Source organism: Crocuta crocuta, unplaced genomic scaffold (assembly GCF_008692635.1).
Source record: "Crocuta crocuta isolate KB4526 unplaced genomic scaffold, BGI_CrCroc_1.0 scaffold452, whole genome shotgun sequence".
NCBI lineage: Eukaryota > Metazoa > Chordata > Mammalia > Carnivora > Hyaenidae > Crocuta > Crocuta crocuta.
In genome coordinates this window covers 459,419-482,936 of record NW_027528851.1, presented here as the reverse complement: position 1 = coordinate 482,936, position 23,518 = coordinate 459,419, and the positions used below count along the sequence as shown (strand labels likewise).

The 23,518-nt window shown below is 38.4% G+C and overlaps 1 protein-coding gene across 3 annotated transcripts in view; it reads left to right on the top strand.

The window, feature by feature from the left end:
• The window catches only part of ST7 (suppression of tumorigenicity 7), a 272,136-nt gene that overhangs the window by 179,983 nt on the left and 68,635 nt on the right, over positions 1-23,518 (top strand). For 2 of the 3 annotated variants that reach the window (XM_077756027.1, XM_077756028.1), the window contains 3 exons: positions 1,068-1,136; positions 3,040-3,194; positions 5,603-5,700. In XM_077756027.1, coding sequence (XP_077612153.1) covers positions 1,068-1,136; positions 3,040-3,194; positions 5,603-5,700 — 322 coding nt within the window. The remainder of the gene's footprint in view (positions 1-1,067; positions 1,137-3,039; positions 3,195-5,602; positions 5,701-23,518) is intronic. The other variant, XM_077756029.1, reaches the window with a different exon arrangement.

Sequence of the window (23,518 nt, the reverse complement as noted above, 5' to 3'; positions counted from 1 at the left end):
AGTAAATTAACATAGCACAACCTGATTAATTTATTCTTAGTGGATTTAAGTGTTCACAACTTTTCTTTTAAAAATGCTTGGAGACCATCCCTTTAATAATCGATTAGAATATCTCTCCAAATCACTGTTCTATAGTTTGGGAAGTCTGCCTTCTTCCTGTTTTGAACATTTTTTAATACATTTGTCATCTCATCTTCTAGCACCTGTCCATTCTTTGTGATTCCTTAACTTTCTACAGAGAGCACTTCCATGGCCTGACTGCAGGGTCTGTTGCCTTCCTGGGATTTGCCCATCCCAGTACAGTAATTCGTTTAGAATGGATCAGTTATTTGCTATCTTACATCTTTTTACTTCCATGAGGGTTTAATTTCTTCTCCCTTTTTCAGCCTGACAATCATGCTCCTTGATAGAGAAGCCAGGAACAAAATAGGAGTTAGAGTTTTGCGTTCTCTTTATTATCTGCTGCTACTAACTATAAACTTTTCTTGTTTTGATGTGGTTGTTGTGTTGTTTGTCTTTTTTGCTTATTTAATTTTGCGATGGCTTTAGAGAAATGGGGATGGTAATAGGGTTTTAAACATAATTTAAAAACAGGGAATAGATGGTTGTCTTTAGCATTTTGTTTTGCCTTTATTTTACTTTGCAAACTTCAGGTAATTTTTGAAGTTTTAGCTCTCCTGACACTATTCTTATAAGCTCATTCCACTCTCTTGTAGTCCTTCATTACATGCCCTCTTTCCATCTTTTTTTACATGTTCTTTAAAAATCTGACCTTGTGAGAGATCTTTGTGCAACCATATTGATTACTTAATTGTCACCCCTCTTTTCTTCCTGAAAGGCTCATTTGTGACTACGGTTACAATTGGACATTTGGAAGCTGCCCAGCCCTCTTAAACCCTTTTTTTCCTTCGGAGTCTCATGCCATTGAATCATATCTCTTTTCTTTGAAGTTTTTGAAGTCCACCTTACCCTCTTTGATTGCCCTGAACTCCAAAATGACGTAGTAACTCTCTCTGAATGTTCCTATCAATTTTCATTTCACCAACTATTTTTTTCTTCTTGGTCAGAATTAGGTCCAGAGTTGAAGTTCCCCTAATTGCTTCCTCTACCATCTGGGAGATAAAATTGTTACCAAAGTAAGTCAAGAAACTGTTGGGTGCCCTACTTCTAACCAAATGAGACTTCTTCTAGCAGATATCTGGATGGTTGACACCCCCATCACCATACTTTCTTGCTTCTGTATGTGTATTGTGTTGTGACAAGGACGCATCATCTATATCTTCCATCGAGCTGAGCAGTCGTTCTGTACTCCCCAACCATTAGCACTTCTATTGCTCTTTCCTTTCTCCTTCACTCACAAGCTCTTAGCATGTTTCTACCCCAGACTCATGACTTTCCACATAGATATATGTTTTCTTGGCTAGTAGTGCTACTCTGCCTCTCCTAAGAATACTATTTGAAATATAAATAAATGAAACAAGCAACTTGCCCCAACCTATCTTGAATTCCCAGCCCACCAACTATAATCTTATAGCTAATTCCTCTGATGCTGTATCTACCACCCAGTTTTATAATCTCAATTTTCACTTCATTACCCTTGAGCCATATTTATATGTCAGCATCTGAAGCCTTAAGTATTGCTTCGTGATGCCTATCCCTGTTATTTTCTGCAGTGGATCCCTGGGCAGTTTCAGTATCATTATTGTTCTTTCTAAATCATGTATCTGCTGCCCTCCCTAGTAATTGGTTTTTCCAGCATTTTTTCTGGGCATTTTTCTCCCTCCTACACCACATTCTGCCTAAAGCCCCATTGATTAGTCCTGCATGAAATTACAGGGATTGACTAATGAATTTATAAGACCCCTCCTCAAGGCTAAGATTAACTAGTAACCCCAAACCTACCATTAGCTGTAAGTTCAGCCTCCTTTTCCTAGCTGGCTGTTGCAGTTTATGAATGGTAAAAGCAACATTTGGTTTCACTTTCTGTTTATTTTCTCTCCTGTGGTCTGATGGAGGTTCTAATAAGTAGGGAAATGACCACAAGAGGGGCAGTGGAGAAGAAGGAAAGCAAAGGGATCGTTACAGATCGGGACCTGTATGGTCTGCTCTGGCCTCACCATTTCCTGATTACATTCCCTTTCTTTGGCAGTTGGGTTGTGCTTATATGATTGGGAAGGTTTAAATTTCTGAGAGGTCCTGTGTTTGTTAGTTAACTGTTTATCCTTTCTGGCTTCCTAACTTAGAGGTTGTTGAAAGGATTAAATGAGACGATATATGTTAAGTGCCTGGTACAGTGCTTAATACATCCTAAGCAACAGGTGATAGCTGTTACTGCTAAAGGTATGAGATTGAACTCTTGTTCACTACTGAGGCTGAATCAGATTTTGAGCTCTTCAGAAATAACACTACCTATTCTTCTAGTGTTCTTCTCTGACAGAAAATCAGTGCTAACTGGAATGAGATATTGAAGCGTTATTGTCTTAATGAGTAATTTATCTGATTTAATGAATTTCTCATTCTGAAGAAATCCTTAAAGAGAATCGTGTTTAGTAAATAGAAGTAAATTTATATATAGGATCTCTAACTTTAAGAGCTGGAAGGAGATATTTCACAATAGCTATTCTCATTGCTACAGTCAATTGACATTGATTATGTACCACATGCTGGCTACTGTACTGAGCACTTTACATGCATCACCTTACTTAACCTTCACAACAACAGTGTGAACAAATAGATTCCATGTTGTTCTCCATCAGGGAGGCAGAGTAATAACTTGCCCAAAGTGACATACTAATAAGGGGCAGAGTCCATACGTGAGCCCCATGCTCCTAACACTACACATCCTACCTTTCAAGCTAAAATACAGACATTTCTTTTGTGCCATTATTTTGTGTCAATGACTACAGACCAGGGGTGCATGAACCAGTTGGCCACTCTGCATGTTTTTGGCATAATTCCTTGCCCTTCTGCATGTACCCGTACAGCTATTACAGTGTCCTTGGATTTGTAATTGATGGTGGCTATTATCTGAATGGACAGGTGTGCAACTGCTTATATTCTCTTGGCTGAAGAGGAAGCAACAACCATTGCTGAAGCAGAAAAGCTGTTTAAGCAGGCCCTGAAGGCTGGAGATGGCTGTTACCGGCGTTCTCAGCAGCTGCAGCATCATGGATCCCAGTATGAAGCCCAACATAGTAAGGTTTTCTCCAGGTTGACATAATGGGGGATCAGAACTGTAATACTATTAATCAGAACAAACTTTCAGTCCAGTTCAAAATAGGATTCTCATAGATGAGAATAAATATTAAATTTTGCCTTCTTTTTAAAAAGAATTTTTTAATGTCAATTTATTTTTGAGAGAGAGAGAGCATGAACAGGGGAGGGGCAGAGAGAGAGGGAGACACAGAATCCAAAGCAAGCCCCAGACTGAGCTGTCAGCACAGAGCCCAATATGGGGCTTGAACACATGACCCATGAGATCATGACTGAGCCAAAGTTGGAAGCCTAACTGACTGAGCCACCCTGATGCCCTTTTGCCTTTTTTCAGTATTTTTTTTTCCTTTTCATAAGAGCACAATGAATAATTAACTTATAGCTTTATTATTGTTCACTTAATGTTCAGATTCTCTTTTCTGCTCTTAAGATTCTTGACTCCAGAAATAAATGGTAATAACCTCTAATGGTAGCCTTTCTTATTTCCAAGAATTCTTATATATTTCTCTGTTTATTAGTTGTTTCTCTGCCCCATAACTTAAGTCCTAGTTGGGAAATAGAGCTTAAATTCATGTTAATGTAATCAAAGGTTTTCTCTACAGCATGGGTTGAACTAGGGCAACTAAGAATATCACAGTTATTGGTGATTATCTCAGTATTTAGCCTATTGGCATTGGCTTCTAGAGAGAAAAATCCATGGGTTCCTAATTATTTCTCTTTCTTATATTAAAAATAGTGGCTGCTTTTATTTAAGAAAATTCTTTAAAATGAAACCTTTTACTTTAGTACACTAAAGTCAGAGGGTCAGTGATATTTTGGGGGAATGGTATAAAAAAACAAGACAACAAAATTGTTTCTGGAATTCCCAGAGCCACTTGACTTGTCAGTTTATTGGTGGTTTAAGTAGAAATGTAGCAAACCTTTTGTCGTCCATTCAGACTTCAGGTTGTTTCCTTAAGGTGGAATTTCTCGCCTCATTTTTCCCTCCTGCATCTTGGGGAGTAGGATTGCATCTCCTTCATGTTTGAGATTTTAGAATTAAATTTTAGTGCTAAACTTGGATTTGATACACAGACTGAATGCATTAGTCCTTACAATTAAATTACAGAGAGATCTTTGGTTTTTGTGTGTATACAGGAGTATGTCCACATGACACAATAATATTTGTTTTTATTTGTATTCAGTAAGTATATTTATTTGTAAGCAGTAGATATATGTGTTAATCAGGTCTCTAATCATATCTGTATCTTACTTTTTAAAAAATTGATAACAAATTTTGAAGGCATATGTATATTAATATCTGCTTTCTGAACTACATGAGAATTAACACATGACATTACATAAGCTATAATATAACTTAAGAAATTTTCTTTATTCCTTTTCTTCTGTAAATTAAATCCTTTCAACCTGTTGCCTAAATCTATCCAAAAAATATAATCACATCTTTAAAGTAATTTGTAGGCACTTGGCAAATTTTCAGCAACACATCTTGTTCTCATTGTTTAAAACTTGAAATGTTAGGATTTGGTCTTAACATCTTTTAATAGCTGCATATTATACATGTACTTAATCTATAACAGGTGTGTCATATTTTTCCAAAACATGGTAATTTTATTGAGGATTAAATAGATGCATGTTCTCACTGGTTCAGAAACATATCCAAAAAGACATATAATTAAATAAAAGATTAAGATGAGAAGTTGTTAATGTACTTTTTAAGAGCCATTTTAGTGACTATTATTATAACTAGTTAGCTTGTCAATGCTTTCTCTAACACTAGGGTAGTTTTTCATTTTGTTGCATACTCTATTGTCATATCTGGAATGTGTTATATTGCCATCTAAAATAGACTGCTTTGGGGACCTGGAGATGATTATGATGTCACTAGTATTAGGGAAAGAATAATATAAAACAGAAGTTCAAGATGAGGCTTCTCCAGACTTAATGTCAAGCAGGAAAAAAAAATAGTTCATCAAGATGCAACCTGAGATTCACCTCTTTGCATGTTCAGCAAAAGCATGCAAACTTGAAGAATATGGAATGCTTGCTTGTAAACCACATTCAACATGGGTATGTTCATGTTCCCAGCACTTTGTGGCAGATGATTTTATTTATCAAAAATTCAACATCCTAACTCAAAAGCATGGATTAGGTAATCAGTCACATGATTTGACCTCTGGAAGCCTAAGTGCTTTGACTACACTGTATGCGTTTTACTGTTAGCGAACTCGTCAGTGCTCCTGGCAGTGAGAAAAAGCCAAAGGAGCAGTGTGTTCTCTCTGAGGTTTTCCTTTAAGGGCATGGCAAAGGGGCCTCTGTACTTTTTCTTGCTGCTCAGCTGAAAGCTTTTGTATTTTTAAATGTTGGTGTTTCATATTTCCTTCTTCAGGACGAGATACCAATGTCTTGGTCTACATCAAAAGAAGGCTAGCCATGTGTGCCAGAAGACTCGGGAGGACCAGGGAAGCAGTGAAAATGATGAGAGATGTGAGTTTATATTTGTGTTTGGGAACAGTAGCAATATACCTGACTTAAAGGAGGAGCCACGTGAATGGCCACAACAGAAAGCAGCAGTGATGGCACGGCAGTCCCGTGGTTGCTGGAGCCAGCCAGTGTGGGAGTCTGCGCTGGCTCCCAGTGTATTAGATGAGTGATCTCGGGCCAGTGAGTCTACCTCTGTGTGCCTGTTTCCTCATCTGTGAAATGGTGATAGATAATAAGAACTTAAAGAGTAACAATACTAATAACAAAAAAAAAAATGACTACTGAGGATTATTGTGAAGATTAAATGAGATAAAACGTGCAAAGCTTAGTAGAGACACTGGCATATTAAAGAAATTTCAGTAGGTGAGATTATTATTAAGCCTGTGGAGCTATAGCCAAAAGCCAAGAATGAGATCAGCCGGTTTAGCTAACTGACTTTATATTTTGTGGACAGTCGTCAGGAAGATTTGAATAAACTATGGGTCTAATTAATTGCTACCCTCGAATTTAATAATATTATGATCTAATCTGATTGTAGTTATTTCAAGCGTTTTTCAAGCGTATTTCAAGCAAGAATCCTAGATTCTTGCATCAGGATATTTTATTACTAGTAGTCAACATAACAAAAGAGGAAGTAGGTAAGAGTTTTAAAACAAGAGAGAACCAAGGGAGATTATTTTTATGTAACTTTAAATCAAAAACAGTAGTCTTAAGGGAAACTAGTAGAGGAACTTTTGCTTCCACATTTTTTAAAAAATAAGAAATACCTTTTCATAAAGAAGCTGACACCAGTGTGAATTCTATTCATAAGCCATTTTCTTTTTAAAAGCAATTTCAGAAAACTCTTGCCAACATTTCATGCATGTACTGCCCTCCTGAATCAGAAGATGTAGGTAACCAACTACCCCATTGTAAAAATGAAAGAACCGAGGGGCAAGCTGAAAGTGACATCTTGTCCAGTTCTCAGCTTTTGGATTTGGGAACAGGACTGTGTAACCTCTAGTGAGCCACTTCTCAGTTTATCTTTGGAAGGGCAGTTCTTCATATGAATTCCCAGTTACTCTGGTATTTGGGGCTTGCACTCCAGGCCCATCCCTAATTATTTTTGCAAGTCACAGCATACTGTGAAGGTGAGATTCATGCTTGGGTCCAGCTACTCATTTAAACGGCAGTATAGCTTCCAGACTATATGAAGAGATGAACCAGAGGAGGGGGATTCCAAGATAATTCTGTTTGACTGAAGGTGATAGATGCTCTGTAGGCAAAGCCACTGCAAAGGGGTTGTCCCAGGATTAAATTCTTTTGGTTGAGAGAAGGATTTAAAGAATGTTTGTTATACAGTGTAAGTGCTAATTTTTACAAAAGGAGAATTCTGTAGAGACGTGAACTTGCTCTCAAAGCTTTTTAACTTGCAGAAATTCCATCTTTTGATACAGTGAAGAAACTCTGCCACTCCCTTTGTCTCTGAAAGAGCTGAGAATTTTATGAAGGGTGGGATATTTATCTTAAACTGGACCAGCGACATTCAACCTTTAACAAGTTGTTTTAAATTTATTGCCTCTTCTTAACCTTAGTTAGGCTGTAACAGGTATGCTTGGAGGAGCAGATTTGGTGATTTTCTTTATTATGTGCTGAAGCAACTTCAAAGGAAAACCAAACGGGGGGTGATTTCAATTCCAGTTTTTTCTGTCTGTCTCATTCTGATTAGCATCAGTTTTAGTATATGCATATACAATTTCATATGATTAAAACCAATACATCCATGCTATGCTTTGACTTTTGTTGGACATTATTTTATATTTACAATTCCATTTATTGACTTGGTCCAAATGAAGATCTTAGGGGAAAATCTGGAATGCAGTGGAATGAATGTTGGGCAAAGAGTAAGAAAACTTAGATGTGAATCTCAGTTTTGCTCTTCACTAGCTCTGTGACCCAGGGCCACTTTCTTCCTTTATGGGCTTTTCGTCTTCTTCTGTAAATTGTGGTTAGTGGTTCTTACCTATAAGGGTAAGAATGAATAAGATAATATAAAAACACCTGGCATATGATAGACATGCTCACATTTTTTCCCTGTTTTTTCTCTATTATGCAAGCATGATATAATTCGCTTGACCATTCCCCTGATGGACATTTTGGGACATTTCTGATGTATTTTTTTCTTGAAAGAATCAGTTAGTAAGTCAAGCAATCTTTCTTTCTACATATGTACATACACACACACATACACACACATACATACAGACACAGATTTATTTATGTGTGTATCTGTGTGTATACATGTGTTTCTTGGGTTACTTTCCTTAAAGAATTCTGTTTTATTATTGGAATACCTATATGTGTTATCTTTTGATTGGGTTTATAGAGCCTCCAGTAGATATGGACCCTGCTCTTGTAACAGTCCTGTGAGGGACACTGTCAGACATTGTGGAGATGTGTTTTGAAGAGAAATATTCATAGTGCTCTTTCCTTTACAAACTCCTGGCCCCCAAAATGGAGGATCAGAGGTTGAGGACCCCTGTGTTCGTTAAAGCTACAGCTGTCCTCAGCCTCGTGGGAGCAGTTGGCCAGAAATGGTAGAGTCAGAATGCCTTCCATGTAGAAAGTAGACACTTCAAAACAATTCTCTTGAAACCCCTTAAAGGAAGGAAAAACTGTTAATTGATGAGATAGCCTAAAAAAGAATGAATGGGAATTCTGGGAAGGCCAACTATGGATGATTATGAATCTCATAAAATACTGATACTGTAAGTGAAATATTGATGAGGTACAAACACCTAAGCTCCTTAATGTGAAGATTCATGGCTTCTTATTTAAAAAGCAACACGTTAATTATCTTTAATTCCTAGAATATTTTCTCGAAAAACTCACTTAATTAGCTTCCGTTTGCACTCAAGGATATGGAAACATTTTATTGAAGGAATGTTTTGCAGTGAGTAGGACTAAGAGAACATGCTGGCTTTTGAATTTTACTATATGGTATTATTTATTCAAAATGAAAAGGGTTACATTTTCTATTTTCTTAAATTTAAAAAAAAGTCTCTTTGCTTGTTCTCATTTTTTAAAAATGTTGATTTGTTTTTGAGAGAGCGAGAGGAAGACAGAGCACAAGCAGGTGATGGGCAGAGAGAGAGGGAGACAGAATCTGAAGCAGGCTCCAGGCTCTGAGCTCTGAGCTGCCAGCACAGAGCCCAGCGTGGGGCTCAAACCCACAAACTGTGAGATCATGACCTGAGCTGAAGTTGGACACTCAACTGACTGAGCCACCCACGCGCCCCACTTGTTCTCATTTTAAAATTGCCTCTTTAACATCTGACATAGAACACAGTTTCTTCTTTCTTTTTAACTTTTACCATTTAGTTAACCTCAGGGGATTTTGTTTTTGTTTTTTTCCTTGCCTTTCCTGGCCCTATGTGAGTAGATTTAGACTAGAAGTCATAAGGCTGACTGTTCGGTTTGGCCCCATAGCCATACCCTGTCAGAACTGTTGTGGGTAAACTGAAATGGATGGGATTTCTTGCCCATATGAAAGAACCCAAGAGCTCCTCTTGCCCCCAGGTCATTTGGTCTAGACTAGAGTTTCTCAGTCTCATATTGTTGACCGTTTGGGCCATGTAAGTCATTGTACTGGGTGGCCTGTGCATTGTAGGATACTTAGTAGCATCCCTGGCTTCTACCCATTAGATACCAGTAGCAACCTGCCCCTTTGTTTCTCCCCAGTGTGAAGCCAAAAATGTTTCTAGATATCTCCTGGGGAACAAAATCATTCCACATTAAGAACCATTGACCTGAAGAATCCTAAAGAAAGTAGATCTGTTTTGGGGTAGACATTGGATGTTTATTTGGTCTTAATTGTTACTAGCCTGAGCTTCTGTGCTGTGAGCACAGTGCTCTGTGGCATCCCCAGAGTGGATCAGTTCCTCGGACCAAGCTGGTTCAGGAGGTTGTTTGTCTTAAATGGGATTACCTGAAGAGATACCCTGGGACATGAAGAGTAAATGAACTTGAAGGTTTTGGTGGGGTCTTGGTTGGAGTGATGAAACAGAGAGGAGGATGTGAAGTCCTGATGTCGGGTGGTCTTCCTTGGTCCTTGTGCACGCTTCCAGATCACTGTCTGCCTCTCTGCCCTAAAACACACAGCTCTTTTGGAAGTTGACCATATGCTCTCAGACTTTGTCCCCGGATTCCCCTCTTTTTTATAGTTTTCCATAGACCTTCATGTCATTCTCCCACATTCTAGTTTCACTCTTTCCCCCTATACACTACCTCTTTCAATATCCTGGCCTTTCTCTTGACACAGGTCATCACAATCTCCTTGAAACATTTCATGTACTTGATTTTGGGAGAGCATGCTTTCTTAGTTCTCCTAAAATGTCACAGTCTGTAAGAAAGTTACCACAGACAGGTGACTTAAACAACAGAAATGTATTCTGTCACAGTTGTGAACACCAGAAGTCTGAAGTCCAGGTGTGGGTAGGGCCATACTCCCTCTAGATGCTGTAAGAAAGAGTTCTTTCTTGCTGGCCGTCTGTAGCATTCCTTGACTTGTAGGCACATCACTCCAATCTTTGCCTCTGCCTTCGTGTGGCATTCTTTCTCCCTGTGTATGTCTTTGCAGTCAAATTTCCATCTTTTTGTAAAGGACACTAATCATGTTGGATTTAGAATTGGATTTATGACCTCATCTTAACTTGATTACATCCACAAAGAGCCTATTTCCAAATAAAGTCACATTCACAGGAGCCAGGGATTAGGACTTCAGATTTTCTTTCTGGAGGACATAATTCAATTCACAATAACCAATAATCTATTAAAAAAAATATAGGTATAGTGTTCCGTATATACTTTCATTCACCCTAAAAATGGGTACATGCAAAGAAATGTGGATACCAAAGAAAAAAATCCACCCACCTAAAATTTGAGCTTAAAACAAGGCTGTGACTTGTTTATTCCCTAGGGAAATGGTAACATTTGTTTTTATATTACTGTAGATTAAAATGAGTTCTATTTAGAAAATTATTGTAGCTGTTCATTATATATCCTTTTAGGTCATTAGAGGTATCCCACGGTGTGAGCAATTGACCTTTGAGAATTAATTTAACAGCAGTAATAGTAAGAGGATGCCCTTTAGATGATTTGTGAAGAGTAGCTCTTCTATTGAAAAGCATGCTTTAGAAAATATACACCTCTGGGACTAATCAAAGCCTTTGGAGCATTAAGGACTGTTGATTTGCATTTTCGCCTACTTATGTTCATGAAGAAAAATCTTCATTAAATCAATGATCTGTGAAAGAGATCTAGTATCCTGTTCCCAAGCTGTTTTAAAATTTCATTTTAGGGAATATTCTACAACAGAAATTCCATTTCCATTACATTGGTTAAAAAAAAATCTAGGAGGAAAACTTTAAGTGAATATTTTGAGAGTTCATTTCTATTGCCTTTTATCTTTTTTCTCATTCTTAACTTATCTAGTTTTGTTCCTTTCTTTTGCCTTTCTACTCCCCAAGTCACATTATTTCCCTTTTATCAATATCCCTCTTTTTTCCCTTAAAATAGTCATGAATTATTATGGATAACTTGGTTGATGAATAAATTTAGAAGATGTTCAGTTGATTGTTAGAAGAAGTACAGTAACATTATGCAGACATGGGGCAGGGGAAGAGAGTATTTTAATACCTTTAGGTAACCAAGTATCACTTGAGCATAGTTGCTTTCAAGCTCTTAAGATAACCAGATGTATCACTGAGCTGAAGACAAAGTCTACAGTGAAACATGTTCATTCCTAGGAAGTGTTCCTATGGTAATTGTTGGCTTCTTTCTCGATTCTATCTTTGCTGTACTTAGAAATAAAGAAAAAGTGAATCTTGGAAGCAAATGCTGTAAATAGTAACTCACTGATCTTCAGAATTAGACTTTACATGAACCCTTGCTTTTTATCATGATTTTTTTTGAATTTGCCTGAAATGTTGTTTAAGTCGACTTATTTATAAACCATTGGCAATTAGTGGTTTAAATAGAAAGGAAAATTGTTTAATAAGAGCAAGTAATAGATTTATTAATTACCGATTTCCCTATTTGTGTCAGATAAAGATGAACCATGGTTTAATCAGCATTGTACTCTGTATTCACTATATAAAGAGCAGGTGATAGTCCCTGAGGAGGATGAGCATTTTGTCTAGAAATAATGTTTTTCATTTACTATTAGCTGTTAAAATTTACATGAAAGTCTTACTTGAGGCATATTAAATATAATGATAAGTTTCACTATCAGAATTTTTCCTATGCTGGGCCCACATTTTTCAGGGTCATGAGTAGTATCCACTGCTGAGTAAAGATTTCAATATATGTGGCTGGCTCTTGTCATCTAGAAGATTGATTTAGCATCCCTTCTCCAAACTCCCTGACCTCCTTTCCCAGGTATTCACAGTCTGCTTCTGAACTATGTCTACAACCAGTTCTTCTCTTGGATTCCTGCTCTTCTGCATTTTACCTTCCCAGGACTCAATCCTGGTTTTATTCAGTGGCTCCATTCATACCCCCTATTTCTCTGGTTCCATATCTTCTCTCTCTCTTTTTTTAACCCTATAGTTCTGATTTTAGTCTTGCTATATACCCAGATTGCACTAAAGCAACTAGTCATTCACCCACTCATTCATTCATTCATTCATTCATTCAGTGAAAACCTCCATGTCATGCCAGGTATATTCAGTGAAAAAACATATACCGCTGACCTTATGCAGTTTACATTCTAGAAAGGAGAAGAGATGAAAAAATAATAAATACAGTATGTATTTTTGTAGTATATTAAAAATTGATAAATACTAGTGGAAAACAAAGTAGAGCTGGATGAGAAGGATTAGGAAAGCCAAGGGACAGAGAGTGGGAAGGTCATGGAAGTCACAGTTTTTAATAGGATATTCCAGCATTTGTCATTTTATACACCTGACCATTCTATTTAAAAAAACGATGTTTTACCAAAGACTGAAGGAGCTGCAGAATTTAGTCATGTGATATATGCTTAAAGGCTGTGAGGCAGGAGTATGAAAAAGAGTCCTGTGTGGTTGGAATAGAGTAGTGAGGGGGGAGGGTTACAGGTCACATAGAGTTTTGGACTGTAGTAAAGACTTCAGCTTTTACCCTGGCAGAAATGGAGAACTTTTCAAGGTTTTGAGCAGAGGATTGACATGGCCATTTTTAATTTTTACAGGCTGCTATGTGGCAAGGGAGAATCAGGGAAGTTAATCAAAAGACTCTTGTATTAATCTTGGTGAGAGATGATGGTAACTCAGGCCAGAGTAGTAGCAGAGAAGGTGGTGAGAAGTGGTCAGATTTTAGATATATTTTGAATGTAGGACCAGCAATATTTGCTAATCAATTAAGATGTGCCATGAGAAAAAGCCAAGGATGGTTCTAAAAATTTTTTGTCTTAGAAGGAGAAGAGCTTTTATCAGCTAAGATGTGGAAGTCTTCATATAGAATTTTTTTTTTGTAGGGTGGAATGTTAGGAAGGTTAGTTTTGAACATGTTACATTTCAGAGAGCACATACTCACTTTCATCTTAAATAATGGCTTCTTGATCTTGTTGTGAACCATAGCAAATTTTTGCTTTGCCAAGGCGAGGAAACCATTAAAAACACAGTAAGTAATGGGTCATCTGGGTTCGATGGAATCTCTTCTAAAATATGGTTGGTGAGGAGTTTCTGTTATAGTACCACTCATTTAAAAATGCCAGCAAGGTAAAACATAATTGTTTACAGCGAAACCAAGAACATAACAGTCTTATAAAATATACAGTACATTGGCATATGTATGTTTAATTTACATGTCTTTTTCTTACCATTCTCACTTAATACTATTTTTCAGGTCTATTCGTTTTTGTTCTGTGTATCTCTTATATATAGTTTGTAGGTTCTAACTGCTGCATCATATTCTATATTATATTCTTATTCTATTTTACTTAACTTTACCCCTGGTGCGGGGCCCTGGGGTTGCCTCCAACCTTCCATTATCCCAGCACTGCTGCAGTGAACATCCTTAGAGACATGTGTGAAGCTTTTGCCCAGGAGTGGGAATTCTAGGGTCCATACCCAGGAGTGGGATTGCTGCATATTACAGCATCTGCATGTTTGATTTCAGTATGCCCTGCTAGTACATTCTCCTGAATGGGTGACTTTGACTGTTTAAATTCTCATTCATAATACATGACTATGCCCTTATACTCAATACTAGGCTGTTTTAAGCACTGTATATATGTTATGTATTTCAAATTTATTGCATGTAACTAGTCATAATATTATTTCATAACTAAAAGAATAGTATGTCTTTTTTTCTCCCTTCTCATTTTGTATTGTTTATTTGCTTCTTTGCACTTTTATTTTCCATGATTAGTTTTGACAGACGTGTTTCAATTTTTATTAATCTTTCACAGAACTAGGATTTGGTTTCATATATTTTCTCAACATTTTAACCTTTTTAAAAAATATTTTTGAAAGTTTATTTATTCTGAGAGAGACAGAGACAGCACACATGAGGGGGAGGGGCAGAGAGAGGAGGGAACAGAGAATCCCAAGCAGGCTCCTCACTGTCAGCACAGAGCCCAGTGGGGGGCTTGAACCCACAAACTGTGAGATCATGACCTGAGCCTAAATCAAGAGTCAGATGCTTAACCAACTGAGCACCTAGGTGCCCCTCAACTTTTTTATCTTTATTCCAGTTTTTTCTGCCCATGTTTGTACTATTTTTTTTCTTTTCTTTCGCTTCCCTCTTCCATCCTCTGTGTTTCTTGCCTTTTTACAAATTTTCTTAAGTTGAACACTTACCTCCATTTAATTCTAAGTATTCCTGAATTCCCTTATTTCATCTTATCTCATATAGTATATTTTTAGCTCCTTGGCATTGGTTTGTAATTTTTTTTTTAATGTTTTATTTATTTCTAGGAGAGAGACAGCATGAGCAGGGGAGGGTCAGAGAGAGAGGGAGACACAGAATCTGAAACAGGCTCCGGGCTCTGAGCTAGCTGTCAGCACAGAGCCCGACGCGGGGCTCGAACTCACGAACCGTGAGATCATGACCTGAGCCGAAGTCAGACACTTAACCGACTGAGCCACCCAGGCGCCCCGATTTGTAATTTTTTTAATGTTATGCTTAGAGAACAAAGATCATATAGTACTGATTTGGGGGAGAATTTAGGATGCTCGTTTTAAGGCCTCCTACATAGTTTTTGTAATTGTTATATCTGTGTTTGAAGGGAATATGTTCGCCATTGATTATAAAAGTCTATACATGTAAACTAATTTGATCTTATTAACCCTGTTATTCTTCTGTATTTTAACTTATTTTGTCTGCTTCCTCTCTGAGTTTCAGAGAGGAATATGAGAGAATATTCACCAATTTTTTATTTATTTGCTTTTTCTCCATGCTTCATTAATTGTTGCTTATATATTTTGAGCCTGTATTGTTAGATGCATTTATGTTGATGATTATTCTGTCTTACTGATACATCATTAAGAGTATATAACACCCTCCTTTATGTCTTTTTTTCTTTCCTTGTTTTTTTTACCTTCTATTAAAATGGAATGCTCTAGCTTAAATGGATTCATATTTGCCTAATATATTTAGTTCCAAATTTTATTTTCTGTTACCTTTTGATGGGCCAGTTGGGATCTATAGAATTTTTACCAAATATTGTCTTTATTAGTTGTAGAGTTTTGTACTTTCAGTTGGTATATTTTTCCTATTTGAGTTCATTGTCATTATTTTGTTTGGAGTCATTTTTGCTGTTTTTCATCTTTTGTATCTATCATACTTCCCCTCTTCCTTTCTTCCACTGAATAGACCTGCTGGCTAATCATTTAAAAATTTTATTTCATTCTTTTTGTGGTCTCTACTTACTTAAGATCCATACTTATGTTTATGTTTCTTGATTAGTTAAGCTTACCAATATCTATCATCTTCTTCCCAGTGATACACTTAACTGAGTCTATGACTGTCCCCTCTCTAGATTCACACCAGAGAAATTTGTATGCAGCTCTTTTCTTCTGTGAGATTTGCAGGAAGCACTGATATGAGTCTCCTTTGGTTTGGTTGGGCTGCTTCTGTGACCAGGAGCCAGTGAAGTTGTTGACTTCTAGGGCGAATAGAGAGATGATCACTGGAAACACACATATTGGCTGATCTGGACTGGCAGGAACAGAAATCTTAGAGGCAGCAAAGCCAGCAGTGTGTGTGATGACCAGAGAGGCCAATGAACTGAGTCTCCTGGGTTTCCCTTTAATCCATGCAAAAATATTAAATATGTCTCCTTCCTGGACGCTTATTAAGAACATCTACCCTGATGGCTTTCTCCCTCAACATGGGCCAGGAGATGCTACTTTTGTGATTCCAGAGTATATTGATACACAACAGTACTTTCTGAGACCTGAGACTCTTTGAGCCCTTTAAATAAAAGCTTAGTCTCTGGTAGGGCACTTTGCTATACTCTCCCACCAGTGAAATTTTACTGCTTAGGTAGAGTAAAGAAAGTTCCACATCCTCACTCGGCTGGCTCCTTCTCGTCATTTAGGCTCAGCTAGAATGTCACCGTAAGGGAACTTTCAGGGATACCTAGTTGTAGGAGCACTGTGCACACTGCCTGTCTCTCTCCCCCCAACAAACACATTCACAGACACTGTTACACACACTATCATTCTCAACCATATTACTGTCTTATTGTTTTATTGCCCTTTCACTTTTTAAAAAATTTTTTAAACATTTGTTTATTATTAAGAGATGGAGAGAGACAGAACATGAGCATGGGAGGGGTAAAGGGAGGGAGACACAGAATCTGAAGCAGGCTCCAGGCTCTGAGCTGTCAGCACAGAGCCCAACGTGGGGCTCAAACCCATGAACTGGGAGATCATGACGTGAGCCAAAGTCGAATGCTAAACCAACTGAACCACCCAAGCACCCTGCCCTTTCACTTTTGAAATCTCATTTATTTAGTTGTTTACTTGTTTATTGTCTACATTGCCTACCTCCATCAAAAAGTAAACTCCACAAGGGCAGGAACTTCATTTTGTTCTCTAGTGCATAACTTCTCAATTGATTTTGTTGAATAAGTGGATGGATGGATGGATGGATGCCTGGGTGAGGAATAGATAGGAGTCCTTCCCACAGCACATCCCACCAAATGCAAAAGTAAGAGGACTGACTGAGAATTTACAACCCCTACGTTAGAAGCTCTTTCTATCCTGAACAAATCTTAATTTCCTTTAGGAAATGTTTGTCTGATTATAGATTAGGCAGACATTTCATTTCTATTCAACTCCCAGGTGTGAGAAGAGCTGTTCAGCCCAACTCTTCTATGGTCAAGTGTTTAGTTACATATGGTTTTACTGCCTGGGAACCCACTCTTGCCCTCTCTCTGCCTACTCGATAAATTTGGAGCCTCTCTGAAGAAGAGCTGCAGTTTCCTCAACTTTCTCTGCTGTGGTTTAATCAAGTCCCTTTGTAGTTTGTGTTAGAGAAATTTGTTAAAATTGCTTGTTTGGCGGTTCTGCCAGCCATTCCTCCTATCCCTCTTGCTGTTTTCATCACAAGTATAGATGTCTCCTTTTGTACCACTTTCCTGTCATTTTAATAGGTTTGTAGAAGGAAGAGGGGGTAGACATTTGTTTAGTTTTTCATCTCAATTTGTAAGTACTTTGCCTGAGTTCTTTTACTACAGTGATGTGGGATGCATAAAGGCTTTTTGAGTAGAGTTGGAGTTGATATATTAATAAATAACTCTTCATACACCCCTGATTTCAAAAAGGGAAATTTATTTAGACCTTTTCCTACAGAGTAAGAGTTCATTTTATGCTGCTGCATCTGAGCATATGTCTCTTTTGCAAAGATAGAAATGTTATCCTGTCTGGTATAATTTCTTTTTTCAGCCTTTCCTTCCCTTCAGTAACAGAGAGACACACACATCCAAATACTCTGGTTTTAATTTAACGAGTCTTGGTAGAACAACCTAGTGGATTATAGATCCCATTTGAGAGATTTAAGAGGTAGAGTTAAAGAAATTGGAGGATTACTGGATGAATTTCTGTTGTTTTTGTTTTTACTTTTAGGGCATTGGTTGTTATGTGAGGGAGAGAACATGCAGGAGAAATCATGGATGATTTCTGAACTTCTAGCTTGGGAAACTGGGGAGGCAATGGTGCCATTATGGGGATTGAGATTGTACCATAGTACCTGGTTTGGGAAAGAGGAAGAATTTTGATATGCTACTTTCACAGTGCCTGTGGGTCATCAAAATGGAAATCCTAGTAGGTGGTAGGATATACAGGCCTTGAGCATCAGAGAGAGACTTGAGCTGGAGGAAGTTCTGAGAATCATCAGCATAGAAGGTGATTAAGACCATAAATGAGGATGAGGTTATCCAGGGAAGAGTGAATAAAATTTAAAGGAAAACAAACAAACAAAAAAATTGGAGGGAAATGCAGAATAGGTTGATCAAAGGAGACTTGCAAAGAAGTGACGAGTGTAGTAGATAGAAAACCTAGGAGAATATTGTATTATGAAAACCATAGAAAGAAAGGAAAAGGAATATGAGATCAGAACAATCCTTAGCACAGTACTTGTCACACATTACATATTCAATAAATATTTATCATGGAGAAAATATATGTTATGTTTTACTTCAAAAAGGTGGTTGGTAATTTGGCTAAAGCAAGATCAGTGGGATGTAAAGGTTTATAATAAATTGCATTGCATTGTCTCCTGGTTGTGAGGTAATGTGTCTCCTGGAGATGGCTCCTTCAATAAGCTTATAAATAAAAGGAAAAGAAAGGGGAGGTTGTACCTAGAAGGGAACATGTAAGCAGCAGAAGACAAGAGCACATTCAGATGTTGATGGAAAATACTGAGAAGGGAACAGTTGAACATCTGTATAAAAGAGAGGGCATCATTGATAGAATGAAGTCCTGAGGAGTGTGCAGTGATGAATACTGGAGAACAGGAGGGAAGGTATTACACAGATAGTTACACAAGGATACACAGATAGATCTGGATACAGGTGGGGATTGTAGTAGAAAGATAGGACTGAAGAATGGAAAGGGGTCCTTCCTATTGACTCCTGTGTTCTTGATTAAATTAGATGACAAGATGCTCTTCTGAGTGAATTGTGAGGATGTGGGTTAAGAATGTGAGGGGAGTGGTAGAATGGGGGAGAGAGGTGACCAGGGAAATTTACTAGAGGTTTACTGAGCAGGTTCAGGCCCTCTGAAGTTTGAGATTATTATATTTTAGTTGTTCCTCCAACTAGTTGTTCCTCCAGTTGTGTTCTTTGGCTTGAATGTTGGGGCAGAATTGGTAATCATCTGGGTTGATTCAATGTCAGGTATTACTGGGTGAGTGAAATGGACAGACAAGGAAGTCAGGAACTTGAGGGATTGTCAAAGAAGTGGTAAGATGATGAGCCTTGGATTCTAGGTGGGAGAGGGGAGGGGGGGGAGGAAGGTAAGAAGGGATGATGGATTCCTTGTTTCTAAAAACAAGTGCCTATGGAGGGCCTGCAAGGTGCTAAACCCAGTTCTGAGCATTAAGTACATAGTGGAGCATAGTGGAGAACAAGAGAGCCAACAATTACAGCTGTAATGGAACAGTTATAAGAGAGGGGACATGGTCCATAAAGACAATTACAGACTGCAGTGTGTTAGAAAGGCTGCTGTGAAAGAGGGTAACTGGGAGGGGCTTCAGAGGAAGATGTTGCAGAGGAAGAGCTAATTCAGAGACCTTGAGTTTGGAAAGAATTTGGTAATAATGAAAAGGAGTTGGGGTGTCTAGGTGGCTCAGTAGGTTGAGCATCCAGCTCTTGATTTCAGCTTAGGTCATGATCTCACAGTTCATGAGATTGAGTCCCACACTGGGCTCTGCACTGACAGGCTGCTTGGGATTCTTTCTCTCTCCTCTATCTCTGCCCCTCCCTTGCTTACTCTCTACCTCTCTCTCTCAAAATCATACATATATACATATGTACATACTAAAAAAAGAAGAAGAAGAAGAAAGAAAAGGAGTTCAGGGTGAGTGAAGGGAAGGTTGGAATGAGACGAACTTGAAAAGGCAGGCAGCTTTGTCATTTAGGGCTTTTCAAGAAATAGTAAGGAGTTTAGATTTCTTGTAAGTGCAGTGGGAATCCATTAACATATGTAAAACAGAGGAAGGATATAATCTCACTTATGTTTTTATTAAATTATTGGGTACATTGCTGAAAACGGAGGGTGAGGGTGGGAGCAGGGAGTCCAGGTAAGTTATAATAACTTATACTATAAGGCAAGAGCTGATGATGGTTTAGAATTAGGGGTGGCCATGGAGAAGTGGACAATTTTGAGATATATTTGGACATAGAATCCACAGGATTTGACTAATGGCAAATTTTATTGGCTCTACCTTTAAAATACATTTAGAATCCTACCGCTTCTTACTGTGTCCATAGTCATCCCTAGTCTAAACCATCATTATCTCACACTTGGACCATATTAGCCTTCCAACTGGCTCCCTGATTTCACTCTTGTCTCCTTGCATCTACTCTCCACAGAGCAGCTAGAATGAGCCAGTAAGACATAAAGTATACCATGTCATTCTTTGGCTTCAAACCCTTCATTAGTCTCTTATGTCAGAATTTAAACCCTAAAAGTGGTCTACAAGGCCCTACATAACTTAGCCCTCCTTTCTGTTCTCAGTTCACTTTGCTCCAGCCACACTAGCTTCTTGCTGTTTGTTGAACATGCCCAACTCATTCTCACCTCAGGATCTTTGCTGGAATCTTCCCCAGGAATGCTCCTTTTCAAGACACTCTCATGACTTACTCCCTCACCTGTTTCAGTTTTTTCTTAACTGTTACCTTCCCACCTTTCCTGCCCTGCCTTCCCTGATTTCTGTATTTAAAATTACTTCTTCTTGCCATGCCAACTTTCTCTAGCCCCCTTCCCTGTCTTATTTATCTCCTTAGAACTTATTACTACCTTATGGTGATATATATTGCCATATATATCATCTCTCTCTCTATTTTATACTTATTTTCTGCCTCCACTAGAGTGTCACTTTCAGGAAAGTAAAAATTTTGTATCTGTTTACTACTGTATCCAAATAGAACAGTGCCTGGTGCATAGTCACTTCTCAGTAACTAACTGAAAAATAAATTGCTGAACAGATTGGACGTGGAAAGAAAAAAATTGTTTTCTCAAAGAATGTGATATTCATGAGTCTGTGGGTTTTTAGCCTGAGCAGTTTGGTGATGGTCAGAGAGGAAGAAAACTGGGGGAGAAACATGTTAGAGGTAGAGCAGAGGTTCTTTTTGGGCATGTTAAATTTACCTCCAGGTGGAACTATCATGACAACAATTGAATATGTGTCTGGAACTCAGAGGTGAGAAGTGTGAGAATTCAGATTTAAAGCCATAGTATTGAGTGTGATCATGCATATAGAGATGTAGACAGAGAAGAAAGAAGGCTAAGAAGTGACCTTCGTGGTCTTTTAACACGGAAAGGCTAGGTAGAGGAGAAACATCCAGTGGAGCACCGGGAAAGGGAGGAGGAAAACCAAGAGAGTGTGCTATCAGGGAAGCTAAAAGAAGAAGAAATTAAAGAGTAGTAGGTGTGGCCTGAGAAAGATAAGCGTAGACAATAAGTGAATAGGATAAGTCACTGGTGGTCTTAGTAAAATTAAAGAGGAAGTTTGGTATGAGCAGCTCTATGAGGTATCTGGAGATCAGTACATTATGGTCAGAGTTGCATAATTTATATGAGGCATGTACATCTAGATGTCAAGGTCTAGAATTTAGCTAGGTAACCTTGGATTAACCTAACGCAATGGAGGGATTGAAATAGTAAAACAGTTGAGAGTCTAGGATAGTACATGGGATTTTTACATGGACTGTAACAATCTCCACTGAGGCTAGGGCTTGAGGTTAAAAGTAAGAATATGCAGCCAGGTGCCCAAATCTTCAGTGTATGAGGGTCTGATACTTGGTAGAAAACATTACTGAAGGATGGCGACAAGTGCTGGAACATCATGGCATGAGCTTCAGGGGAATAAGAACTGCTGCGCAAGGGCAGGACCAAGCAGTAATGGTTAGATGTGCCTTGGGGAATGCGGAGAAGCCAGCCTCACATCCTTCCTGCTAGACACAAGTTTTGTGGGGAAATTAACAGCCGAAACAGGAGTAGTGAGCTCAGGCTTGTGCTGCGTAAATGGTTCGTGGATACATCGAGGAATTTGTATATCAGGGACTCAGGCTACAGCAGGGTAGAGTGGGAAGACCTGGGAGGAAAAGGAACACTGAAAGGCAAAGTGATGACGGAGCAGTGTGGGGATTAATGTCAAAGGTTGAGGTACTGACCTCCCGCCTGTTGCTTTATAAAAGAATCTTCTCTACTACTTAACTTTCAGCATGACCATGTTGTGAGATGCCTGCCAGGATGAGTATTTGTTAGCTGTGCCCCGGATAACCAAATGAGTTAATCTCCTGAATAGAGTTATTTACCATTACCCATGTGAACGTGGAAGGGTGTGTGCCAAATGTAGTTATTGTGGTTTTGGCATAAAGAGGCTTTTCTGACAGTAATTGTTGGCCGGTATGTTAAGTTGCTCATTGAGGCCACTCCTGGAACAGGAGAGCAATGCCATGTCATCACAGAGGGAAGGATGCTTATCATCCCGTTTTCCGTTACCGGGCCTGCTTCCAAGCCATTTGAAATATGCATCACATTGTTCAGATTTGTTCATGATCTCAAGGCCAGGGCACAGCCCTATTTGAAGCTGTTTAAGATGATAAAGAAAATGTTTTACTCAAAGTGTTACCTGTCAGTTTTGAGGAGGTACAAATCATTCTTTTCCCCAAAACAGGATGAGGTTGACTTTTTCTTTGCCCTTGTCTCCAACTTCACCCTTTCAGTTCTTGAAACTACAGTTTGCCATAAGTTTAAAGTAGGGACATTTTACATATACGTGATAACAGATAATACAGTGGTACTATTAGACCCTTGCTTTTATTTATTTATTTTTTTTTTTTTTTTTTTTTTTTGAGAGAGAGAGGAAACAAGTGAATCAGGAGCAGAGAGAGAGAGAGAATCCCAAGAGGGGTGGGGTGGGGGGGGGAGAGAGAGAGAAGTGAGGCTCACCCGAAGTGGGGCTCATATTCACTGGTTGTGGGACTTGAGCTTACCCAAAGTGGGGCTCGTGCTCACCTGATAGAACTAGAACTTACGAACCATGAGATCATGACCTGAGCTGAAGTCAGATGCTTAAACAACTGAGCAACCCAGGCACCCCCAAGAAGAGAATCTTCTTGAAGAAGATTCCTAAATTCTGACCATGCTTGTTTTACCCTTATCTGATTGAGGAACCAATAGAAGAGAGCATTTTATACTGAAAGTATTTTTGTTAGGGTCTGTATAAACGTAAAGCTTGTTTTGTTCACTAGAAAATTTAAGGAAGATTTCGCTTTCTGGAATGTGTGGAGTGTAATTTTTGATGAGAAGGATAGATAATTATTTAGGTAACTTTACAGCCCTTTGAATCCTTATAGAACTGTCATTGATGCTTTGCGGTCATGCCTACAACTGTTATTTCCCTCTTCAGTCATCAGTGGTGGGTATATTTGCATCATATGCTCAGTTCCATGAAGAACTAGTTACCTGGAGATTTAATTGTCCAGACAGGTCATGTCATTTTTCAATAGATGCACCTTAATATTTTCCTTTAGATTAGCTCTGAAAATGACATTTTTATACATGTATGTTTAAGCCTCAGACAGCTGCATTTTATAGTGGTCTGTGTAAATGGAACTCCCATGAAG